Source organism: Phyllobates terribilis, unplaced genomic scaffold (genome assembly GCF_046119375.1).
Source record: "Phyllobates terribilis strain yellow unplaced genomic scaffold, ASM4611937v1 Scaffold_10__3_contigs__length_209671492, whole genome shotgun sequence".
Classification (NCBI taxonomy): domain Eukaryota; kingdom Metazoa; phylum Chordata; class Amphibia; order Anura; family Dendrobatidae; genus Phyllobates; species Phyllobates terribilis.
Window position 1 is genome coordinate 151381102 of NW_027362770.1, and position 19585 is coordinate 151400686.

General features: G+C 40.3%; 1 protein-coding gene across 3 annotated transcripts in view; it reads right to left on the minus strand.

The window, feature by feature from the left end:
- Positions 1 to 5946: 5946 nt before the first annotated feature.
- The window catches only part of TSPAN9 (tetraspanin 9), a 692453-nt gene continuing 678814 nt past the window's right edge, over positions 5947 to 19585 (minus strand). For all 3 annotated transcript variants that reach the window (XM_073649938.1, XM_073649939.1, XM_073649937.1), the window contains one exon: positions 5947 to 19106. In XM_073649938.1, the coding sequence (XP_073506039.1) occupies positions 19035 to 19106 (72 nt within the window). In that variant the 3' untranslated portion in view covers positions 5947 to 19034. The remainder of the gene's footprint in view (positions 19107 to 19585) is intronic.

Consider the following 19585-nt stretch of genomic DNA (forward strand, 5'->3'; position numbering starts at 1 on the left):
CTTATGGCACCTCCCAGCCTGAAAGCTTTGAGGTTAATTCCTGACTAGCTTAGCCCTGGGTGGGGTTAGTCTCACTTTTCCACTGCCAGTTATAGCTTAAACTAGCTCTGGTTCACTTCTGTTGTTTTGCTCCTGCTCAGCCTGGTTGAATCTTGTTCTCCATTCTGACTTCAGCTCATTTACTGGCTATTTGAAAGATATTGTCCTTTGTTTGCTCTCCTGGTTCTGACTTGCAATCTGACCATTCCTGTCAGGCCACTCCACAGACCAGCAACTACTTCGAGGACTCAACCCAAACCCATTATATAACTTCACATTCCTTGTACAGGTGTTAAAGGATGAGGACTAGGACTACCCTGAGACCTAATAGTCAGAGTAACTAACACAAAGCCTGTCCAAGGAAGCCCCATATTTCGAGATACCAGGCAACCCAGACAGAGCCACGTTATGCGTAATATGTAATCTTCTGTATAATACTGAGGAGGTCTTCCTTGTGCCAACAAAACAACTTTGACCCATTGGGGCAAAGACTCGATAAGATCTCTGAAGGAGTCCGGTAGTATCAGGCATTAAGATGTTAGCAGTAGACTCTGTAATTCTTCTAACTTGCACTTTGGTACTTCCATGGTTTAGGTTGTTTTCCCAGCACATCACACTGATGGTCAGGTGGAGAAACTTTGTGCAGTGAAAAGGGCTCAGCATGGGCACTCTAACTGGTCTCTGGCTATGCAGCCTTGCTTTATGTGTTCACAACTAGAGTTGAGCAAAAAGATTCCCAGGATCCCGGTTCATGTGTCGATCCCAACAATGACGTCATGCCAAGCCAACTAGTCATAGTTGCCAGCAGGTAGGAGAAGGTTTACATAGTTACATAGGTTGAAAAAAACCTCCAACCTTTTTTCACCAGTTATACATTCTCTATCGCTAGATTGTTTATAATCCACAATGCCATTTGTTGTGAGAAAAGCATCTAGATCTTTTTTTTAAATGCGGGTATAGTATCTGCCATTACTACCTCTTGCAGTAGGGCATTCCACAGTCTGACTACTCTAACTGTAAGGCTGTGTGCCCACTATGTGTTTTTTAAGCGTTTCCGCAGCGGCAATTCTGCCGCGAAAACACTTAAAAAACTCTTGGTAGAAGGTCTGCAATATTCCCCAATGATAATCCACATGTGCTGTGCACATGCTGCTGAAATTTCCGCTGCGGATTATCATTGCGGAAAAATCCGCAGCATGTCCATTAATTTTGCGTACACGCAGCGTATTTGCCGCCATTGACTTGCATTGAATCGCTTAATATCTGCATGACTGCATGTGCACATGCGGATATTAAGCGATTCACTGTGCGGATGGTACCCAGGTCTGGAGAAGAGGAGACTCTCCTCCAGACCCGGGTACCATAGTACCTGTAAAAAAAAAGAATTTAAAATTAAAAAAAAACATTATACTTACCTTCTGATGGCCCCTGGTCTCATGCACGGTGCATCCAGGCTCCCTGATGGCTCGCAATGGTGTAAAAGGACCTTCCATGACGTCATTTAGTCATGTGACAGGTCACGTGACCGCTGACGTCGGCGGTCGCGTGACCTGTCACATGACTAACTGACATAATGGAAGGTCCTTTTACACCACTGCGAGGAGCCACCGGGGAGACCGGAGAAGCAGACCGGGGGCCATCGGAAGGTGAGTATAATGTTTTTTTTTTATTTTTTTACCATTTTATTCTTTTTTTTAACTATTAACTTGGTCACACTATATATGCTGGTTGCATGGATTTATATAGTGTGACCAAGTTGTCAAACACTTTTCCAAGTGATGCTAAAATCGCCTGGAAAAGCGCTTGACAACCAGCATGCGAAATTGCATGTGCAAAAAGCGTGACATACGCCTGTCCCTGGCTGAAAAAACGCATGTAAAATCTGCATGCGTTTTTTCTGCCAGGGAGATGCAGAAACTATGAAAAAAATAAGTTATATGTTAGGCCCTTGTATTTAACACACATGTATTTATACATATAAATGAGATTGCTTTTGATGTGTCTTTTTTGTAAGCTAAGCAATTGTAACTTTTATAACCTCTCATCATAGGAGAGGCCTTCCATCCCGTGTAATAATCAAGATGCCGCCTTTGAACCAACTCTAACTTCCCAATATCCTTTTTAAAATGTGGAGCCCAAAACTGGATAAAATGTTCTAGCCTGACAAATGTTTCATAGAGGGGGACTAATACATTTGGATCATGGGATTTTACGTCTTTATTCACACACTCTAAAATTGTATTTGCTTTTGCAGCTTCTGCCTGACATTGAGTACTGCTGCTTAGCTTACTTGTAACTTCTCTTGTTGTGTAATCCTTAGTATATGCAGCAATACGATTACCCTGGCCGCCGTGCATTTCTCTGCATTTATCAACATTAACCTTCATCTGCCATGTGTTTGTGGCACCCCAGGGGTCTGGTCTCCACAATAATAGCAATATTATGTCTGAGAGCAGGTGGGAGGTCTCTTGGTCAGGGATCTTATGCATGCCACACCTCCTGCCCAGTCCTGGGAGGGGAAGAACTTCCCCTATAAAAACCTGGGGCTGAGGCAGGGTTGAGAGAGAGAGAGAACAAGAGTAGAGAAGAGAAGCAGCATAGGAAGAAACAACAGGAGCTCTGTGGGAGCAGTGCTACAAGGAGTCAGGGGCTGGCAGCTGCAGAGCTCGCCCTGACTGAGAAGTTATCACCGGACCCGGAGTCCGAGGCTGTGGGGACTAATCCTTACCCAGCAGCAGAAACCGACCGGCAGGGGATTGCAGGTCCTCTGGCCCAGAAACCCGAAGGCACGGTCGCACGCGTGGGACCAGCACCGCCATCGTGGAGCGGAAGCCATTAGAAGGCCCCGAGTCACCGGCCATACGGGTGAGCACCACACGGTACACTCAGGGATGTGGGCTACTTTTACCCGCCTCTAGCAAGGTAGCCAGAAGAGTACAGTTAGCTGGGAAGGCCTACAACTCCGCCTGGCCAGGGGAGATCCCATCTGCTCAAGGACTGACCAGGCCCCGATCGCTAGCAAGTACTCCGGGAGGGTCTATCTTTGTCACCAGTAAAGACCCTGAACTACACGCATCGTCTCTGAGTGGTTCCTGCTACCCCCATCATCCACTTCGGCTGCCCTGAGGCCATACCCCTCCCGTTGGGGGTTATACCATCCCCGCTGCACCATCCTTCCACCGGCCTCAGCGGTCTGCCCTGCAGCGGCAGCTCCAAAGCTGCATTCAACGGGTGGCGTAGTCATCCAACATCTACTGCTAATAGACTCGCCACTTAGTTTGACTCCCTGGGCACGGACCGGGTCACCGCCACGAGACTACTACCCCCATCTGATCTGGCTCCGGGTAAGCCCCCGTGCACGCGATGCCGCACGACACAGAAGGCCCAGGGGCGCGTCATGTTTACCCATGCAGACATCTTATTCAGGTCATTCTGTAATATTACACTGTCAAGCTCAGTTTTTATTATCCTACACAGTTTGTGTCATCAGCAAAGACTGACACTTTACTCTCAATCCCATCCACAAGGTCATTAATGTAACATCCCTGGCGGCGTGCTGGCATGGCTTACCATCTCCCACCATGCAAGACCACCAACTTACCTACCAGTCCAGGCTGCGCACTATGCTCTTCTACTTACTATGTGCATGTCTCTTGTCTGCTGGCTTAGGGCAGCGGCGCCGGAACTTCCTGGTTCTTAAAGGAACAGTGCGCGCATTCCTAATGCACCCCCAGCCTATTGCTGTGAGTCACTGGATAATTAATGCACCTCCACTCAGTCGGAGGTGCCTGAGCAACACTTTATCTCAGTGTGCTATTTGCAACCACTGAGTTGCCAGGTCCAGTCCTGTCGCTATCTAGCTCTGCCACCCTGGAGGCTGAGTACCCAGACCCGTACTTGTATCTCATTCCTGTGTCTGTTCCAGTCTGAATTGTGTCCTAGCCTGTCTTTCATTTTGCTTCTATGTTAGATCCTTCCCTCTACCTCCTGTGTCTATTCCAGTACCTTCCTCCTTATCTGCAGTGTCTGAACCAGTACCTAACTCCAACTCGTTGTTTCTGTACTTCTGTTTGTGAGTTCTGTGTCCACTCGCCACTTCATTGCAAGTACCTTGTGTGTATCTGGCTCTGCTTGTCCCATTTCCTTGCCCCTGTATATATCCTGTGTTCTAGCTATTTACCTGCGCTTTCCTGACCCTGTCTGTTCCCCGGCTCTGCTCTGCTTCCCGTCCACACCTGCGGCTCTGCTCTGCCCTGCTTCCTGTCAGCACCTGCGGATCTGCTCTGCTCTGCCCCGCTTCCCGTCTGCACCTGCGGCTCTGCTCTGCCCTGCTTCCCATCCGCATCTGCGGCTCTGCTCTGGTCTGCCCCTCTTCCCATCCACACCTGCGGCTCTGCTCTGCCCCGCTTCCCGTCCGCACCTGCGGCTCTGCTCTGCCCCGCTTCCCTTCCACACCTGCGCCTCTGCTCTGCTTCCCGTCCACACCCGCAGCTCTGCTCTGCACTGCCCCGCTTCCTGTTCGCACCTGCAGCTCTGCTTTGCCCTGCCCCACTTCCCGTCTGCACCTGCAGCTCTGCTCTGCCCCGCTTTCCGTCCGCACCTGCGGCTCTGCTCTGCCCCGCTTCCCGTCTACACCTGTGGCTCTGCTCTGCCCCGCTCCCCCGTCTGCACCTGGGGCTCTGCTCCAGTATCCCAGTCTTTACTGGACCCTATCCCACCAGTACCTGCCTGCCTGTCTGTATACCAGCCAAGCCCACCAGTACCTGCCTGTCTGTATACCAGCCGTGCCCACCAGTACCTGCCTGCCTGTATACCAGTGGTGCCTGCTTGCCAGTTGTGCCCGTCTGCCAGCTCACCAGTCAAACCTGCCTGTACCTGTGTACCCGGTGTGGGTCAACAGCTGTGTGACCGGGGTCTGCCCTGGAGTAACACCTGGGTCACCTCCCTCGTCTCTCCTTGGTTCATGGAGTTGACTAAGGGATCTGGCGATGCCCCTAGTCACGACCCTTCAGGCACTCCTCGGTTCATGGCCCAGTGGGACCACTAACCACGCTCACGCCAGAAAATCCAGGCGTGAGCGTAACAATTAATAAAGAGAATAAAAAGAAATGGACCTAACACTGATCCTTGTGGTTCCCGCTGTTCATCCTTGTGGCCCTCACTGCTGACTTTAGACCATTTAGATAATGTACCATTTTCATGTTTATACCCATCTACATATAGTGTCCCCCAGTCTCTGCTTCTGGAGCTTCAGTACAAGGCTGTTGTGTGGTACAGTATCAAATGCCTTTACAAAGTCCAGATATATCACATCAGACGCATGACTAACCTCCAGATTTGCACTTACCTTCTCATAGAAACCCAGCATGTTGGTCAGACATGTCTTATATTTCATGACTCCATGTTGGTTGTCAGATATATTAACCTCTGCAATATATTTTTGCAGGTCATCTCTTATAATGCCCTCAAAAATTTTTCACACCACTGATGTCAAACCTAATGGATGGCAGTTGCCTGGATCCATCTTCTTATCTTTCTTAAATATCGGTTTTCAAGACTCCACGATCACAGACTACCAACGTGACCATTAATAGATTTTTGGTGGAACTGAACTAAATGTCCTTTGGTTGGCATCTCTGACCCCGTTGACCATTCACAGGTTTATCCTTCCCATCTTAAATTGGCACTAACCACTTCATACCAGGAACATCTTGCAAAACCTTCTGTTTTGTAAAAGGTCTGACCTTCTTGTCTATCCATCATCCTCTGTAAGCACAGTGAATCTCACAAATGTAAAAGTAAACCAAGGCTAAATATGACAATTTTTGTTAGTAAATCGCCTTAAATTTTGCAGCTTGAATTTGAGAATATATACAGCTTGTTAAAAATAGACTCTGACCATCAAACTTATTATACCACATGGTTTATTTTTTTTTTCTTATCATTATTATTACTAATACAAAATAATTTGTACAAAGGCTAACGTAAGTATTGCATAGAAGGAACACTGGAGTGAAAGAAAACTTGGATGGAATGGCACATTGGGATCCTAATATCTACCAGATCAAAAAAAATATTGAATTTGGCAGGGCATACAAAAATATCTTCAACTTTTATACACAGGGTTAAACGTACTACCCAGTTAAAGGATTGATGGTTTTTTTTTTAATTTAGGTTGTTTTTTTTTAGATGAGCCAATCCAATGTAATCTGTACAATATATCACATATGATATACTTGACAGATTTCGTAAACCTTCATAATGCTACCTATAGAGAACAATTTATTTATCAAATCAATTTTTGACACTTTATGTAGGACCAATTTTACAGAACTGAACGACTTTACAAATTTGACATTTTTGAAAGATCCCGTTTTTTTGTATTATATTTAACAGAATATTTGTAATAATTTCAGTAGAATTAGGCATTGTGATACCTATTTGTGCAAATACAGTTTCTTCTTTATACTTTAAAGTTTAGTTCATTATGGCCGCAATTTCTAATGGTTACACTAATATCTATGCACCCCATGAAATACAATGGCAGTAAACTGTGATAACTTTTACCTATGAAGAAAAAAAAAAGTTGCAAGCCACCTCATGGTTATCCCCCAAATTGGAAACTTGCAATTTTAACAAATTTAGTTGCAACTTTTTGCCCCATTATAAAATGGAATTGCACAGCACTTTTTGCCTCCAAAACAGCTGTCCCTACGAAAGAAGCACAATAAGTAATAAAAATATAGAAGACCAAATAATTTTTTCTCATTCACCCATTAAGAAATGTATTACTCCATAAAATAAAGCAATATGGGTGAATCAATTCTGCATTTTTTTTTAAAAAGCCAATACTAATCCGGCAATTCCATTTACTTAATGTGTCCTAACTAAAGATGAGCGAGTATATTCGAGTGTAATTGAATTCTACTCAAATTTGACAAAAAATTAAAATTCCCAAAATTGTAGATTTTTAAAAATTTGCTTTGAATTCGGCACAATTGGCCGCTCTTTTTTGTGACAGTCAAGGGTCATCAAAATGTAAAACATAAAATTCTTAAACTTACCTTATTGCTCACCTCTCTGGCCCCTCCGTTCCTCACCGTCACCCGTCTGGTCCTTGTTGCATCTTCAGATCGTGTTGAATTCCCTGGGGCTCTCACACTGGATTTCTGGGTTTGATAAGGCCGGAAGGTCTCTTCGCACGCCATGACGCCATGAACTTTGATGCGTCATTGTGCAGAACCCTCTTGGGCCTCATCATACCCATAAGTATACATGAACAGCTACATTTTGAAGATGTGATGAGGACCGGCCAGGTGACGATGAGGAGAGGAGAGGCCGGAGAGGTGAGTGGTGATATATATATTGATTTCATCTTTTGCAGACCCCGGAGCATAATAAGGGAAATTAACTTCAAGAAGAATAACTTTTCCAAGAATCGAATTTCCCGAGAAATTATACGCGAACAGGAGAATTCGAATTTTGATCCAGATTCACTCATCTCTAGTCCTGACCAAACCGGCAAAAAATTTTAACTAATTTCTATAAAAATATCTATGGACATGTAAAACAAAAAAACATTCTTTATAAATAAGTTTCAATATAAACCTAGCAAACAATGCCTTTTATATTGGAAAGGATATCCTCAAGCAGAGAGTGGGCTAGCTTAAAAATAGAGTAGCAGCATGCATAGCATGATAAAATGCACAAACAATGTGTAAATTGGTAAAATGAAATAAAAGCTCAACAGATATTTAAGCAAGAAAAAAAAATAAATTCAGTTGATTGCAGAATCCTCCCTCAGAAAAAAAAATAAAATAAAAAAATAATGTGAAAAAAATATATAGTAATTTGTAGATGGCAGCTATAAGCTATATGAAATAAATCCAACATTCTAAATAATGAATTACATACTTTTTGTGATAATTAGTCAAGTGATCTTTATGTTTTTTTCACGTGCATTTTTTTTGTAAAAATTATAATTTTTTTCTTTATTAAAAACGTATAAAAAATGATGCCAATTCAGAGGGGGCAACAATACCCAGACTTTCTATGGTTCTATGGAACTGAACAAAGTTTTGTCTGATTATTTCGGCTGTAATACAAATGGTCAAAAGCAGCTGCAGTGTGGCCTTACATTGACCACTAAATTTCCCACAAGCAAGCCAACTGATGATATATGAGCTTGTTTGCTTCCATCTACAGCAACAATCATCTGTAGGAAGGTTCTTTCGAATGATCGTTTGCGCGATCGTTCATTCTCCCTCCCGTCGTATGTTTTTACATTATTTTCTGCAGCATGTCCCCTATTGACATGAGGGGATATGCTACAGTCAATATCCAGACCCATGCCTGCATAAAGGATGCAAACAATTGAAAAAATACGTTTTTTTCTCATTTGATCGCTGGGCAGATTCACGTTGGCAAAGGATCAGGAACGACCATTCGCTTTGGCGATCATCGCTCCATGTGAAAGGTTCTCCTAACTTCTAAACAGTCATTAAGGTTTGATTGGATTTACTTGAACCAGAATAATAACATTTCTAATCCTATATATCAGCTTTGTTAGTGTAATTATCAATTAGTTATGATTTGAGGAGTAAAGGACTCCTTAAAATATTAGCTTTTAAATAGTAACTAAACTTTATTTTTTAGAATTATGATACATTGCAAATTCACTTTATTTGGGGATTAATTTATCTTTATTCCCCAGGCTATTTGTCTGACTTTAACTAGATTTATAACAGAACGTTCTCATTTGGAGTACAAATGATGGCAGTGAAAGGGTCAGAAAAGGAAACAGGTGATGACCGCTTCACTGCAATCATCCGTACTCCAGATGAGAACGTTCTGATATAAATTCAGTTGAAACAGGCAAATAGACTGACGAAAAGCAGGGGTTTGGAAGCCACTTACATGATTGAAGACAAATTCCCTAATAAAGTCATTTGCAAATTTCATAACTTTCCATTGCAGGAAAAAATGATTAAAAAAAAAAAATGAAAGTTGAATTACTCTTTAAAGTTTTGGGTCAAATTAAAAAAAATCAGTGCTCCATAATTGACTATGCCCTTTTACGTTTGCATCTTACACAAAATCCCATATAAAATAAATCATTCTGTTGATTTTACTTTTCATTAAAATAAATCTGAAAATGTAAAATATAATAAAAAAAAAATCATGACGAATGTCGTGAATGATGATATCTGGTGGTAAAAGCAATAATTAAGAGCACATTGTATGCAAACTCTTATAACACATGTAATTTGTAGAGTTCAGCTAATTTCCCCCAAATTCGACTTGAGCAGATTTGCTTAGCCTAGGGGGAAAAATTTGATTTGCATCGAATAAATTTGAATTGTGTAGGGAAGAAGTTAAAAGAAAAATCTTATAGTCATCTCTCCTCAGCTCTCCTGTTCCCCCACCAGATCAACGCTTCTAGCTTCTGTCTTCTATCTCCCTTCTGATGGGGTCTTCCATTCATCAGGCTCTACATCATCAAATGAGGTGTGATACACGCCGAGAACATGCATCGCGCCGCATGCGGTCATGCATCACGTTCCACATGACGACTTGTGGCCTAGTGAATCGAAGACCTGGCCAAAAAGAAAGTAGAAGATAGACAAAAGTCCCGATTGGAGGACCGGCAGTGGTGGAATAGGTACGGAGAAGTTCCAGCAGAGTAAAAAAGTGTTTCACATGCCTTCCCAGCTCTTGATTTGCCAAAAGAAATTAAAAAAAAATTAGATTTTAGTGAACCTAATTTTTTTGTAAAATTGGAGGTGAATTTGATTTGCCTTCAGTCAATTCTATTATCTCTAGAAATTCTAAAACTACCCAATAACTTTGTTATTGCAGCCTCTAAATAATTGCTATATCTAATATATAACTGTGCAGAATACAATTATGTTATCAAGGAATTTCTTTTGAAAATTCAAAAAAATAAAAAATATATTCTTATTTTTGCAAATGTAAAATAATTCTTCCAAAATTCTGAATAGACAATTGTTGATTATTATTAATTTTGGACTATTTAATGTATTTTTTGGAACACTGTAGCGGCAATTATGTTAGAGATTAATTGTTTTCTAGACTTTTTAATTTACAGATTCATCTTTTCAATACTTTTAATTTAAGAATCCACTTTAAATATTCAGTTTTTCTTTTGTCAGATGCTGTATTTACATATTTTTTATTTTTTTTTTAGATTTTTAATTGTTAGAAAAATAATTTTACAGGCAGCAGAATTAGGCTCTGTTCACACTACTGCCATAACTTCCTTTTATAATTGAGCCAGCACAGCTGTAATGGATCCCAACTGATCCTTGCTGATCCCACCGACTAGGGTCCATCAGCTTTCCATCAGGTTTCCAGTGTTTTTGAGTGCATTATTCAAAAACAGCAGAATCCTAATGAAAAAAAAGGGGAAAAAAGTGCCATTTTGAACAAAAGCCATAATTTTTAAATAACAAAAGGTAACAAATTCTCACAATTTGAGTACTGAAAAAAAGTTAATATCTCTAAATTTTGAAAATTGAAAAAGGTAAGGTTTGACCTGTGAATATATCCTCAACATATGTTTATTGTAAAGTACCTTGACTCGATCAATGAACTCAAAAACATGCTAAAAACTGGAAAAAAAAATGCTTAAAATACCAAGAAAATTTTTCCTTTTTTTTGTATTTTTTTTAAAACCATTAAGCACTGTAATAACAAGCAAAAGGTGCAATTTTTTAAAAATAAAAAATAATAATAATGCATAATCTAAGAAATAATCTAAACATATTTAAAATCATATTTCACGTGATAAATATTACAAAATATTGTATGGTTGGTTTTTGTGATTCTATGTATTCAGTTATTTTACAGTACACTGTATATAAGTAATATTGTACCTTTTTAAAATCTAACATGCCGGAAAAAAAAAAAAAAAAAACATCCCGGCGACCTATCTAATTCTATTTTAACAATTTCTAAAAACAAAAAACATTTTCTAATTTGTAAAAAAAAAAAAAAAAAAAATGCAAAAAAATAAATAGGTTATTCCACCACAGCAAAATAAAATGTTATAAAAATAATTTGAAAGAAATGCAATTTAATCATTGTAAATTTACATTTTTTTTTCTTAAGAATGTGTTACATAAATACATTTTACAAAAACCAACCGGTAGGTACGTTTCAGATTTATCAAGTATCTTGATGAACTTCAAAAAGGATCAATACTGTAACTCAAATACTAATAATATAACAATAATATTCTTAAGGTCTAACTTTATTTTATTTTTTTTTAGAAAATTTACCAGATTTTAGATGTAAATATGTTAATATTGAATTTAAATGGGGCGGAACTGCAATACCAGGCACCGCCTATGAACAAGAGTGGTGCTATTTCTCATACAACCCCTTAAACTTAACACCTTTAACAACCAACCCTTAACTTGTGAGCGATTTATCTAGATAATGTTGTCTAGTCCACTCATTAACCTCCCAGGTAATGATTACATGGGTCTGACCAGGGGTATAGTTGATGGTGGAAAGAGAGCATGTTCCCAGGATGTTAGTGCTTCCACCCCCCAACTCCACTCCACATCTAACAAGAAACTCTGTCTTGGCCCGGGTAATTAGGTGCATGGGTGGTTTGATGAACCAAATTTTGCCCGGAGTGAGAGAAGGTTCTATGGAACTTCTGGGTCTGCCACAACATCTAGTCAAAAGATCTGATTTTATGGGGTAATTTACAAAGACAAAAAAAAAAATGTAAAGGTATTTTGATTAAAAAGGGTTAAAAATGAAGGACTAGTCAAGTAAGTCTATAACTAAATCAATAACGTCAACTTGATGTAGGTTCTCCAATCTACTTTTGTTTTCCGGTCCTCCAAGGATAAGTTGATCATCAGTGATCAACTGTAATCACTTGTCAGTAAGCGTAGAGTTTTTCTACAGCAACACCACAGGAGAAACAAAGTATTGCACATGAAAACATTGGGCTGTCTATTTAATCCATGGATGTGCACGGTCCTCCTGAGAGCAAAGTGCTCTTTGTAGGGAGTCCTGAATAAGGAACCCTCTTTATTAACTCTATAGGTTTTAAAGGACAATTCCTTTAAATGGTGAAGGGTCGGCATAGACGCCAACAGTGGTTTATCTAAAAATCTCGTTCAAGAAAAAGTTCTATTTTAGAGAAGACTCTAAATTAGGCCTCGACCTCAGTAAATAAATTTATTTTTAGCAGCAAATATGCTTACGTCAGTTTACATTGTGAAAATGTAAATTTGACATGGTCCCATTTTCTTATGTATTTTTTTAATAACACTTAAAATTTAAAGTAAACTGTATTTTAAACCTTTCTGGTTATGACTCTATGCCTTGCTTTGTGTTTTTGATCTTTGACCAACATTATAATCACCAAAAACATATTCTTGGTGGTATGGTACTTAAAAGGGGTTTTCTCTACAAAGATCTTCAGGAGCGCACCATTCCCTTGTCTCCCAACGTCTTGCTTGCTTGGGATGGTGTGCTCCTGACCGGCAACCTGATTGAATTGTGTGCTTTCTGATGCTGCAAGCAATCGAATGAACCTGGCTGGATTTAGCAATCCGGCGAGCTTCAGAGAAGCGCTGACAAACTCTATAGAAAAGAAATTGTAAGCGCTGTGCTCCTTGCTTTGGAAACCATCTACTGCTGATAGACTAGAGGTAGCAAAGAGCAGTAAACAACATAATTAAAAATCCAATAGGATTTTTAATAAGAAGTACATTTTAAAATTGCCTGTGTTTACAAGCACTTTGCAATTTTAACCATTTATGATTTTGAGAAAACCCCTCTTAGAGTCAATGTCCACCTTTTAAGACCATTTCATGCTTAGGTCCAACACTCTATACAGATTTTCTAATATATCTCTTTAAGGTTTGAAGTTTCCCTCAACATAGCCATAGATATATGATAAAAGAATAAATTCTGGCTGCCTGTAGTCACCAATAGGGGGAGAGTAAGAGCTGACTGTCTACTTATTTAAGCTCCCTCTAGTGGACAGAATGGAAAATGAATTAGCACAGAATTGTGGATGTAGTTTTAATAACACGTCTTTACCTCTTTCTTCCAAACAATATTCGGAATTTCAAAGGAATGCTAGATTTATACAAGAAGAAATACCAGTCACTTCCCACTAAGTTCCTGAAAAGTATTTTCTAAAACATTTACAATTTTGCAGTATGTTTTTTTAGAACGGTTATCCTTGGCCCTAAAAAGTCACTGCTGATCTTGTGACCCAGTTAGTTTCCTAAATAATTCTGAAAACGATGAGTTCCTGTTGTCAGCTTACAATAGAGAGGTGGCCATGCATTCCCAATTGTGGCAACCCCCTGATAACATGATTATGACACGTCTGATTTATAATTTATCCAAATACATTCACATCATACTGTTGTGAAGCTATTATTTGTTAGGTACGCTTTTCAGTAAATTCCCACCCTTGAAAGCCATTTTTTTTCTACATAGGTCCAACGCTCTGTGCTGATTATGTTTTTATTATATCTAGAGTTAATGAAAAATATTCTGTCTACCCACCACTAGAGGGAGCTCAGGAACTCTATAATAAAACAGTACGCATTAAACTCTTAGGCTCCCTCTAGTGGTGGCTTTAGGTGTAAAAAAATTGATTTAGCTCTATTTGTGTGCAGAGGATTGGGACCTCTGTATTAGAAAAGCGAAGCTCCCGAGATAATAAAGATATATTGGAAAATTAATCAGCACGAGATGCTGTACCTAAAAATGGTATGATGTTCAAAGGCAGATATTCACATATCATTACTTGAGCTCTGTTGACTACATGTCAGGCCATGTTGCAAGCATTTCCATCTATCTACATTATTTTTTGGTGCATTGAATGACATAAAATGGAATATCCTAATTAACAACTGTTCGATGTTAAAGGAACACGCTCAGCAAAAGTGTCTTATGCCAAGTTTAGGGCATGAATTCTCTCTTCGGAGCTCTTTGCGTAACGTACAACTTTTAGTGCCATTCATTGCATTTGACAGGTGCAGAATTGCCCAATAGCTCCTGCCAATCACCATCTGGCTCTAGCATTTTATAGAATTTATTCCACCCTCCATTTTTTTTAAAGGGACCCTATCTTATTTAAAATGCAATTCAATTTGCATGCAGCATGTTATAGAGCAAGAGAAGCTGAGCAAATTGAAATTCATTAATGGCAAAAGATTTAGTGTAACTAGTAATTTATTCATTAAAAAATCCCCTTCTTCTGTGGTTAGGAGTCCAGTAGGCGGTCCTACTCAGTAGGAATAGAACCGCCTACTGGACTTTTTAAACAAATAGTAAGCAAAGTGAAGAAATAATGAATATATTATTAGTTCTACTGAATGTTTTCCAACAAATATAAATAACGTGATTTTTTCAAAGCGATCATTTTCCTTTAAAGGGTTTATCTACTTGTATACTGAGCGAGGCAGCGCATGTCTAGAGAGGTCCGCTCTTGATGCCAGAATTCGGAAAATCCTGGCAGAACACTCTTTCATGCCTTGAAAATTCACAAGTCTGCAGCCACACAGGGTGACTGCAGACTTTTGTGCCAAACCCCGACAACCCCAGACTAAAAGTGAGCATTCTGGAATTTGATTGGGTACGTTGGTACTACGTTGGTAGTATGTGTCAGCCAGACCAGAGCCCTGTGAATTTCCTCCTGCCTGCCGGTGTCCTGGGCTCCTCTTCTGGTTTGTAGACCCCTGCAACATCTTCAAGTGAGGTGTGACATGACAATATGATGTTCCAAGCCTGCTAATCAGAAGAGGCGCCCAGTATGCCGACAGTTAGTAGGAAGTTTGTAGTGCTCTGTTCTGGCCACCACGGACTACCGTCATTGCCACTAGACCTGGGTCATCCGAAGCATTTTGCTTAGGTCAACATATCTAATTGTTAGCTATGTCAATATAGGGTATGCTGTTTGTACTGCTAAGCAAATGACTAGTTGCTGAGCAATTATTTCAATTTCACCTCTACGTTGGAATGTCATTTAATACGAGGATTCTACGACTGGAGTCACATGAGAAAACACCACCCAGAGCACCATGTGACTGGAAGCTTCTAGTAACACAGTCATATTCTCAGTAGCAAAGAAGATAAACAAGTTTCAAAATGTCACATATTTTCGAGTTAATTACATTTTTTTGCAATGTTTTTCCTTATCCGTTTAACGCGGTACATGACTCATTCCATTTCATGAGTTCGAATAGATAAAAGCTGCGATGTACGGCAAATCCACGATGAATAGAATAACATCAACAGAAGCTGCTTATTTCTTCTCGCTCATTTGTCATGAGCTTGTAAAGCAGCAAAACGTAAGCAGTGCCCACACAACAGACCAAATTACGGGCATTGTTAAAAGAAGCAGCAATGAGACTTAGAGGTATGTGGTGAAGTGTTTAGCAGGAATGTCCTTTGAAATATATTACACGGTTTGTAAATGCATTGGAAATGAATGTGTGCAAAAAAACAGGTCAGTGTCTGTCTACATAAAGATTTGTCCTCCTTTACCTTTCCTCGATTTTCTTAAAATGCAAATTCAATACATTATCGCGAGCATGACATGCTAGCAAAACCCTCCCCGGGCTGAAAGTCACACATATAATATAAGTATCTCCCGACAGAGTAACACAAAATGACACACATATACTATAAACATTTCTCGAGAGAGTATCACAATTTTTTTTTTTAACTCGTTTCAGGATATATCGAGCCAAGAGGAAAGGTAAGGAAAGACGCATCTGTATTTGGTATGTGATAGAGCAATAATCCATGCAAACGGTTCCACATGCTTTTTTCTCATGGTGGCCAGCAGATATCGTATCAAAACTGATGGACAAAGAACATCTGCTCGACTGTGGCCATTATGAGCCACAAACATTCTCCTTTTCCTTTCAGAAAAGTATCGTTCTCAGATGTTTGCCTCTACAAGACCTTGATCTAGCTGTAGAATCTGGCCACTCGTGGTCACCTTTTGAGGTATCGCTGACTACTAGTGAGCGGATAGGATACATTCTTGTGAATACTGGTTAGGTAAATAAAATGACTACCCCATCAGTTCCTAGAAAATCCATTGACTTCACGTGCCTCACTACTGGTTCAGACTTCATGATAGGTCTCATGGTCATGACATTTGGTTGAGCCTACCACCGAATTTTAGGCTCCAAACGTACTTTAGGTTCCTTGAACATAGACATCCATTAGAAAACTTCCTCCATAGCTAAAAGTCATTGTTTCTTTCGATGCAACATCAGCTCGGTACATCATGAATTGCGACTTACAGAAACGTATTTTCATCAGTGCCAACATCATCTACCCAATTATTTGCTAACTGTCTAGATCAGAGGTCCCCAACCTTTTTTGCACCAGGGACCGGCTATAAGGAAGACCAGTTTTCCATGGCCCGGTGGGGGTGGGGGCGGGGCTTTGGTCATATGGGGGTGGGGTTATGGAGGGGTGGAGCTGTATGGGGAGGATGCTGGCGGGACCTCGGTGTACAGCGCTGCTAAGTAGCAGCATTGTACATTGAGCGTCAGTGTATACAGCGCTGCTGCTTAGCAGCGCTACACACTGAACACCGGTACCGGGAGCCGCGTCACTGAAGCCAGTCTGCTGCCCCAGCACGCCCCACATAACATGTTCTGCCGGGGGCGTGTCAGTGAGGAGAGCCTGCCGCCCCACCCCGTCAGGAACACACCATGCTGTGCTGTGGAGGGCCGCGTCATTAAGACCCGCCCGACGCCCCACCCCGTCCTGCATAATGTTCTCTGCCAGGAGCTGCGAGCTGTCACGGCTATGGCAGAAAACATTATAAATCCACACAGAGCGAGCTCTGACCAGGCGCAGGGCCGCGGAGCTAGCTGTCAGCGGCGCCGCGGACCGGCTGAAAAACCCCAACGGCCCGGTCCTGGTCCGCGGACCGGCGGTTGGGGACCTCTGGTCTAGATTCGCAAGACCTTCTTTCCGAGTCCCTCTGGAATAATAACGTGCACTTTTTTTGTCCTCAGGTACATAATACTTATTATGACAAGTATCCACTGTAATGATAATGCCTCTCGGAGATTATGAAATATCGCAAATGGATTGCTGCTTTAAAGTGAATTTCCACCCAAATCATATGTCTACGGAGATACAATCCGAAGAGATGTCAAAACAGAATTAGGAGCCATTTTTACATTCGTAACTATATTTGCCAACATTTCTGAATTTGCAAAGAAAGTCCAACATTTTTGGAAAGAATCCTAGCAAATTCAGGCAATTCTGGTCTGAAAAGGGGTGTGGGTTTACATAAACCTTGCCCAAAAGCGGGAGTGCCCACTCTTTTTGGGTCATTCTCAGGTCAGTCCTGGAGAAGGGCTTAAATTTTACTTATGTAGATGTCAGTAAATATGCATAATGCAGTCAAATTTTGGTGTGCATTGCAAATACTCATCCTCTTATAGAACATTACTTGATCCAAGGGGAGTAGAAGGGTTGTCTTGTGGCAATAATAGGGACACTAACACTATAATTACAATGATATTTCTAGCAAAAATGCTTTGAGGCAAGAGCCACATTCAGGTTTCCTTAGGGTATGTGTACACAGAGTGTTTTTTTTTTAGAAGGTCAAAAATGACGAGCTTTGTAGTAGAAATCGCTTCAGGAAACGCCTCTTCTTTGGAGAATTTTGGGAGGCATTTTTTTGTTTCCTGAAGTGGTTTTGAAGAGTTTTTGAAAGATTTTGGAAAAGTTTTTCCTGAAACTTTTTTGTTTAAGCCTTTTGATTGGACCATGCCTAGTTTGGGGCGGATTTCATCGAGAGCTGCTTCAGAGAAGCACTTTTTTTTTTCTCACCGGTCATTTTTTCCTGAAGCTGAATAGGAAAAAAAATGCTTAGAAGACTGCAAGTGTGAACAGAAAAGTGATTTTACAATAGAAATGAATCAGTTTTTTAGTGATATTTCAAATGGTTTTTGATGTGGAACGGCTCCGAAAAAACTCCACAAAAACCTCAGTGTGCACATACCCTTAGAGTCCTTCAGTCCAAGGTGATCGAAACACATTATTGCTCTGTGGCGGACAATCACTTAGGACACATTTTGTGCTCAGAATAGCGATCACTTTTTCATGCCTGATAATATAATTTAGGTGGAACGACACTTTAAAATGACAAAATGAACATTTGAATTCAATACATGTCTATAAAAATAACTCAATATAATCAATATACCTTTACATTGTAAAAAACAGTGACATCTTTGATGTAAACTTTACGTTTGTTTAGCTGAAAGGTAACTTGGCTACGGTATATAAACCAAAAACAGTTTCTCAATTTTTACACCGTATCTGAAATAGAAACACTAATGGTCATTTCGGACCCTACTTACTGCAGGCGCACCCTTTAAAGATCATACAGAATTCTGTAATTTTGTGGTAAATGACCAAAAAAGAAAGAAAGAAAGACAAAAAAGTTCAAAAACATGTCAACGAAAACGCTAGTTCTAATCGGAGTAACAAAAGAAACGTGTCCCATAAGGTACAAAAAAATTTCTCTGTCCATTCCATGCAAACTGGCCCATATCACCGATGTGGTGGGCTCCAGTTTTCAATGGCTTTCTTAAGTCATCCATTTTTGTAGAGTTCTTCGATCTATATTTTTCGAAATTCAAAAATGTTCCAGAAGCATAAGCATATCCGTCATGTATTGGTAGAAGTCTTAAGTCTATTAGTAAGCAAAGCTCAGTCTTTTCTTTTTCAGACGTTCAAGAAGAGTTTTAGAGCGGGGAAACTGGCTCTAAACATTTCCTTTCTTCTTTGGCAAATTAATAGCAGGTGTAAAAACATAAGTCAGGTAAAGTTTCGGCTGTGACGGTAGTCTGGTGACCAATGTTCGGATTCCTTGGTTCTTGACATTGTTTTATGGCAAAGTGTATTCTATTAACTGTATACAGAGGTCTTTTTTTTTTTAGACGCCCTTAGGCGTCGTATTTTTTGCCAGTCCAGTGGATTTGCTGGAAGAGGATCATAGAAAAGGCCATCGCAAGTATCTGAAAGAGACAACAAATGGAATTAAGTCAATATTATATCCCGCAGATAGAAACCTCCTGTGGATAAACAGGTTCAATTTATACAACGGGATTACTTTATTTTTCATGGCCCGTTGTTCCGACTCTGGTATCCAAGGCACAGTAAAATCTGTTTACCGAGTAACGTCTTTATCAAGTTTAAAAAAAGATGCGTCCGTCAAAAGTTTTCCTAATTCCCTCGAACCCTTGTAATTATATTGATCCGGAGATGGTTGGATGAAAGACCTTTGTGCAATTATTTCAAGTACTTGATATAAAAGGACAACAATAACTTCTCTCTTGGCTCGGAAGTTGAAATCCGACCTTGCAAAATGTGAGAATGCGTTCTTCTGTCCGACCCTAAACCAGAAAATGATATCTTCCCCCAAGTAAAATGTACATGCATTAAAATGAAAGGGTCTCAAATATCTTTCTGCAAAAATAGATTGATAAGATATCCT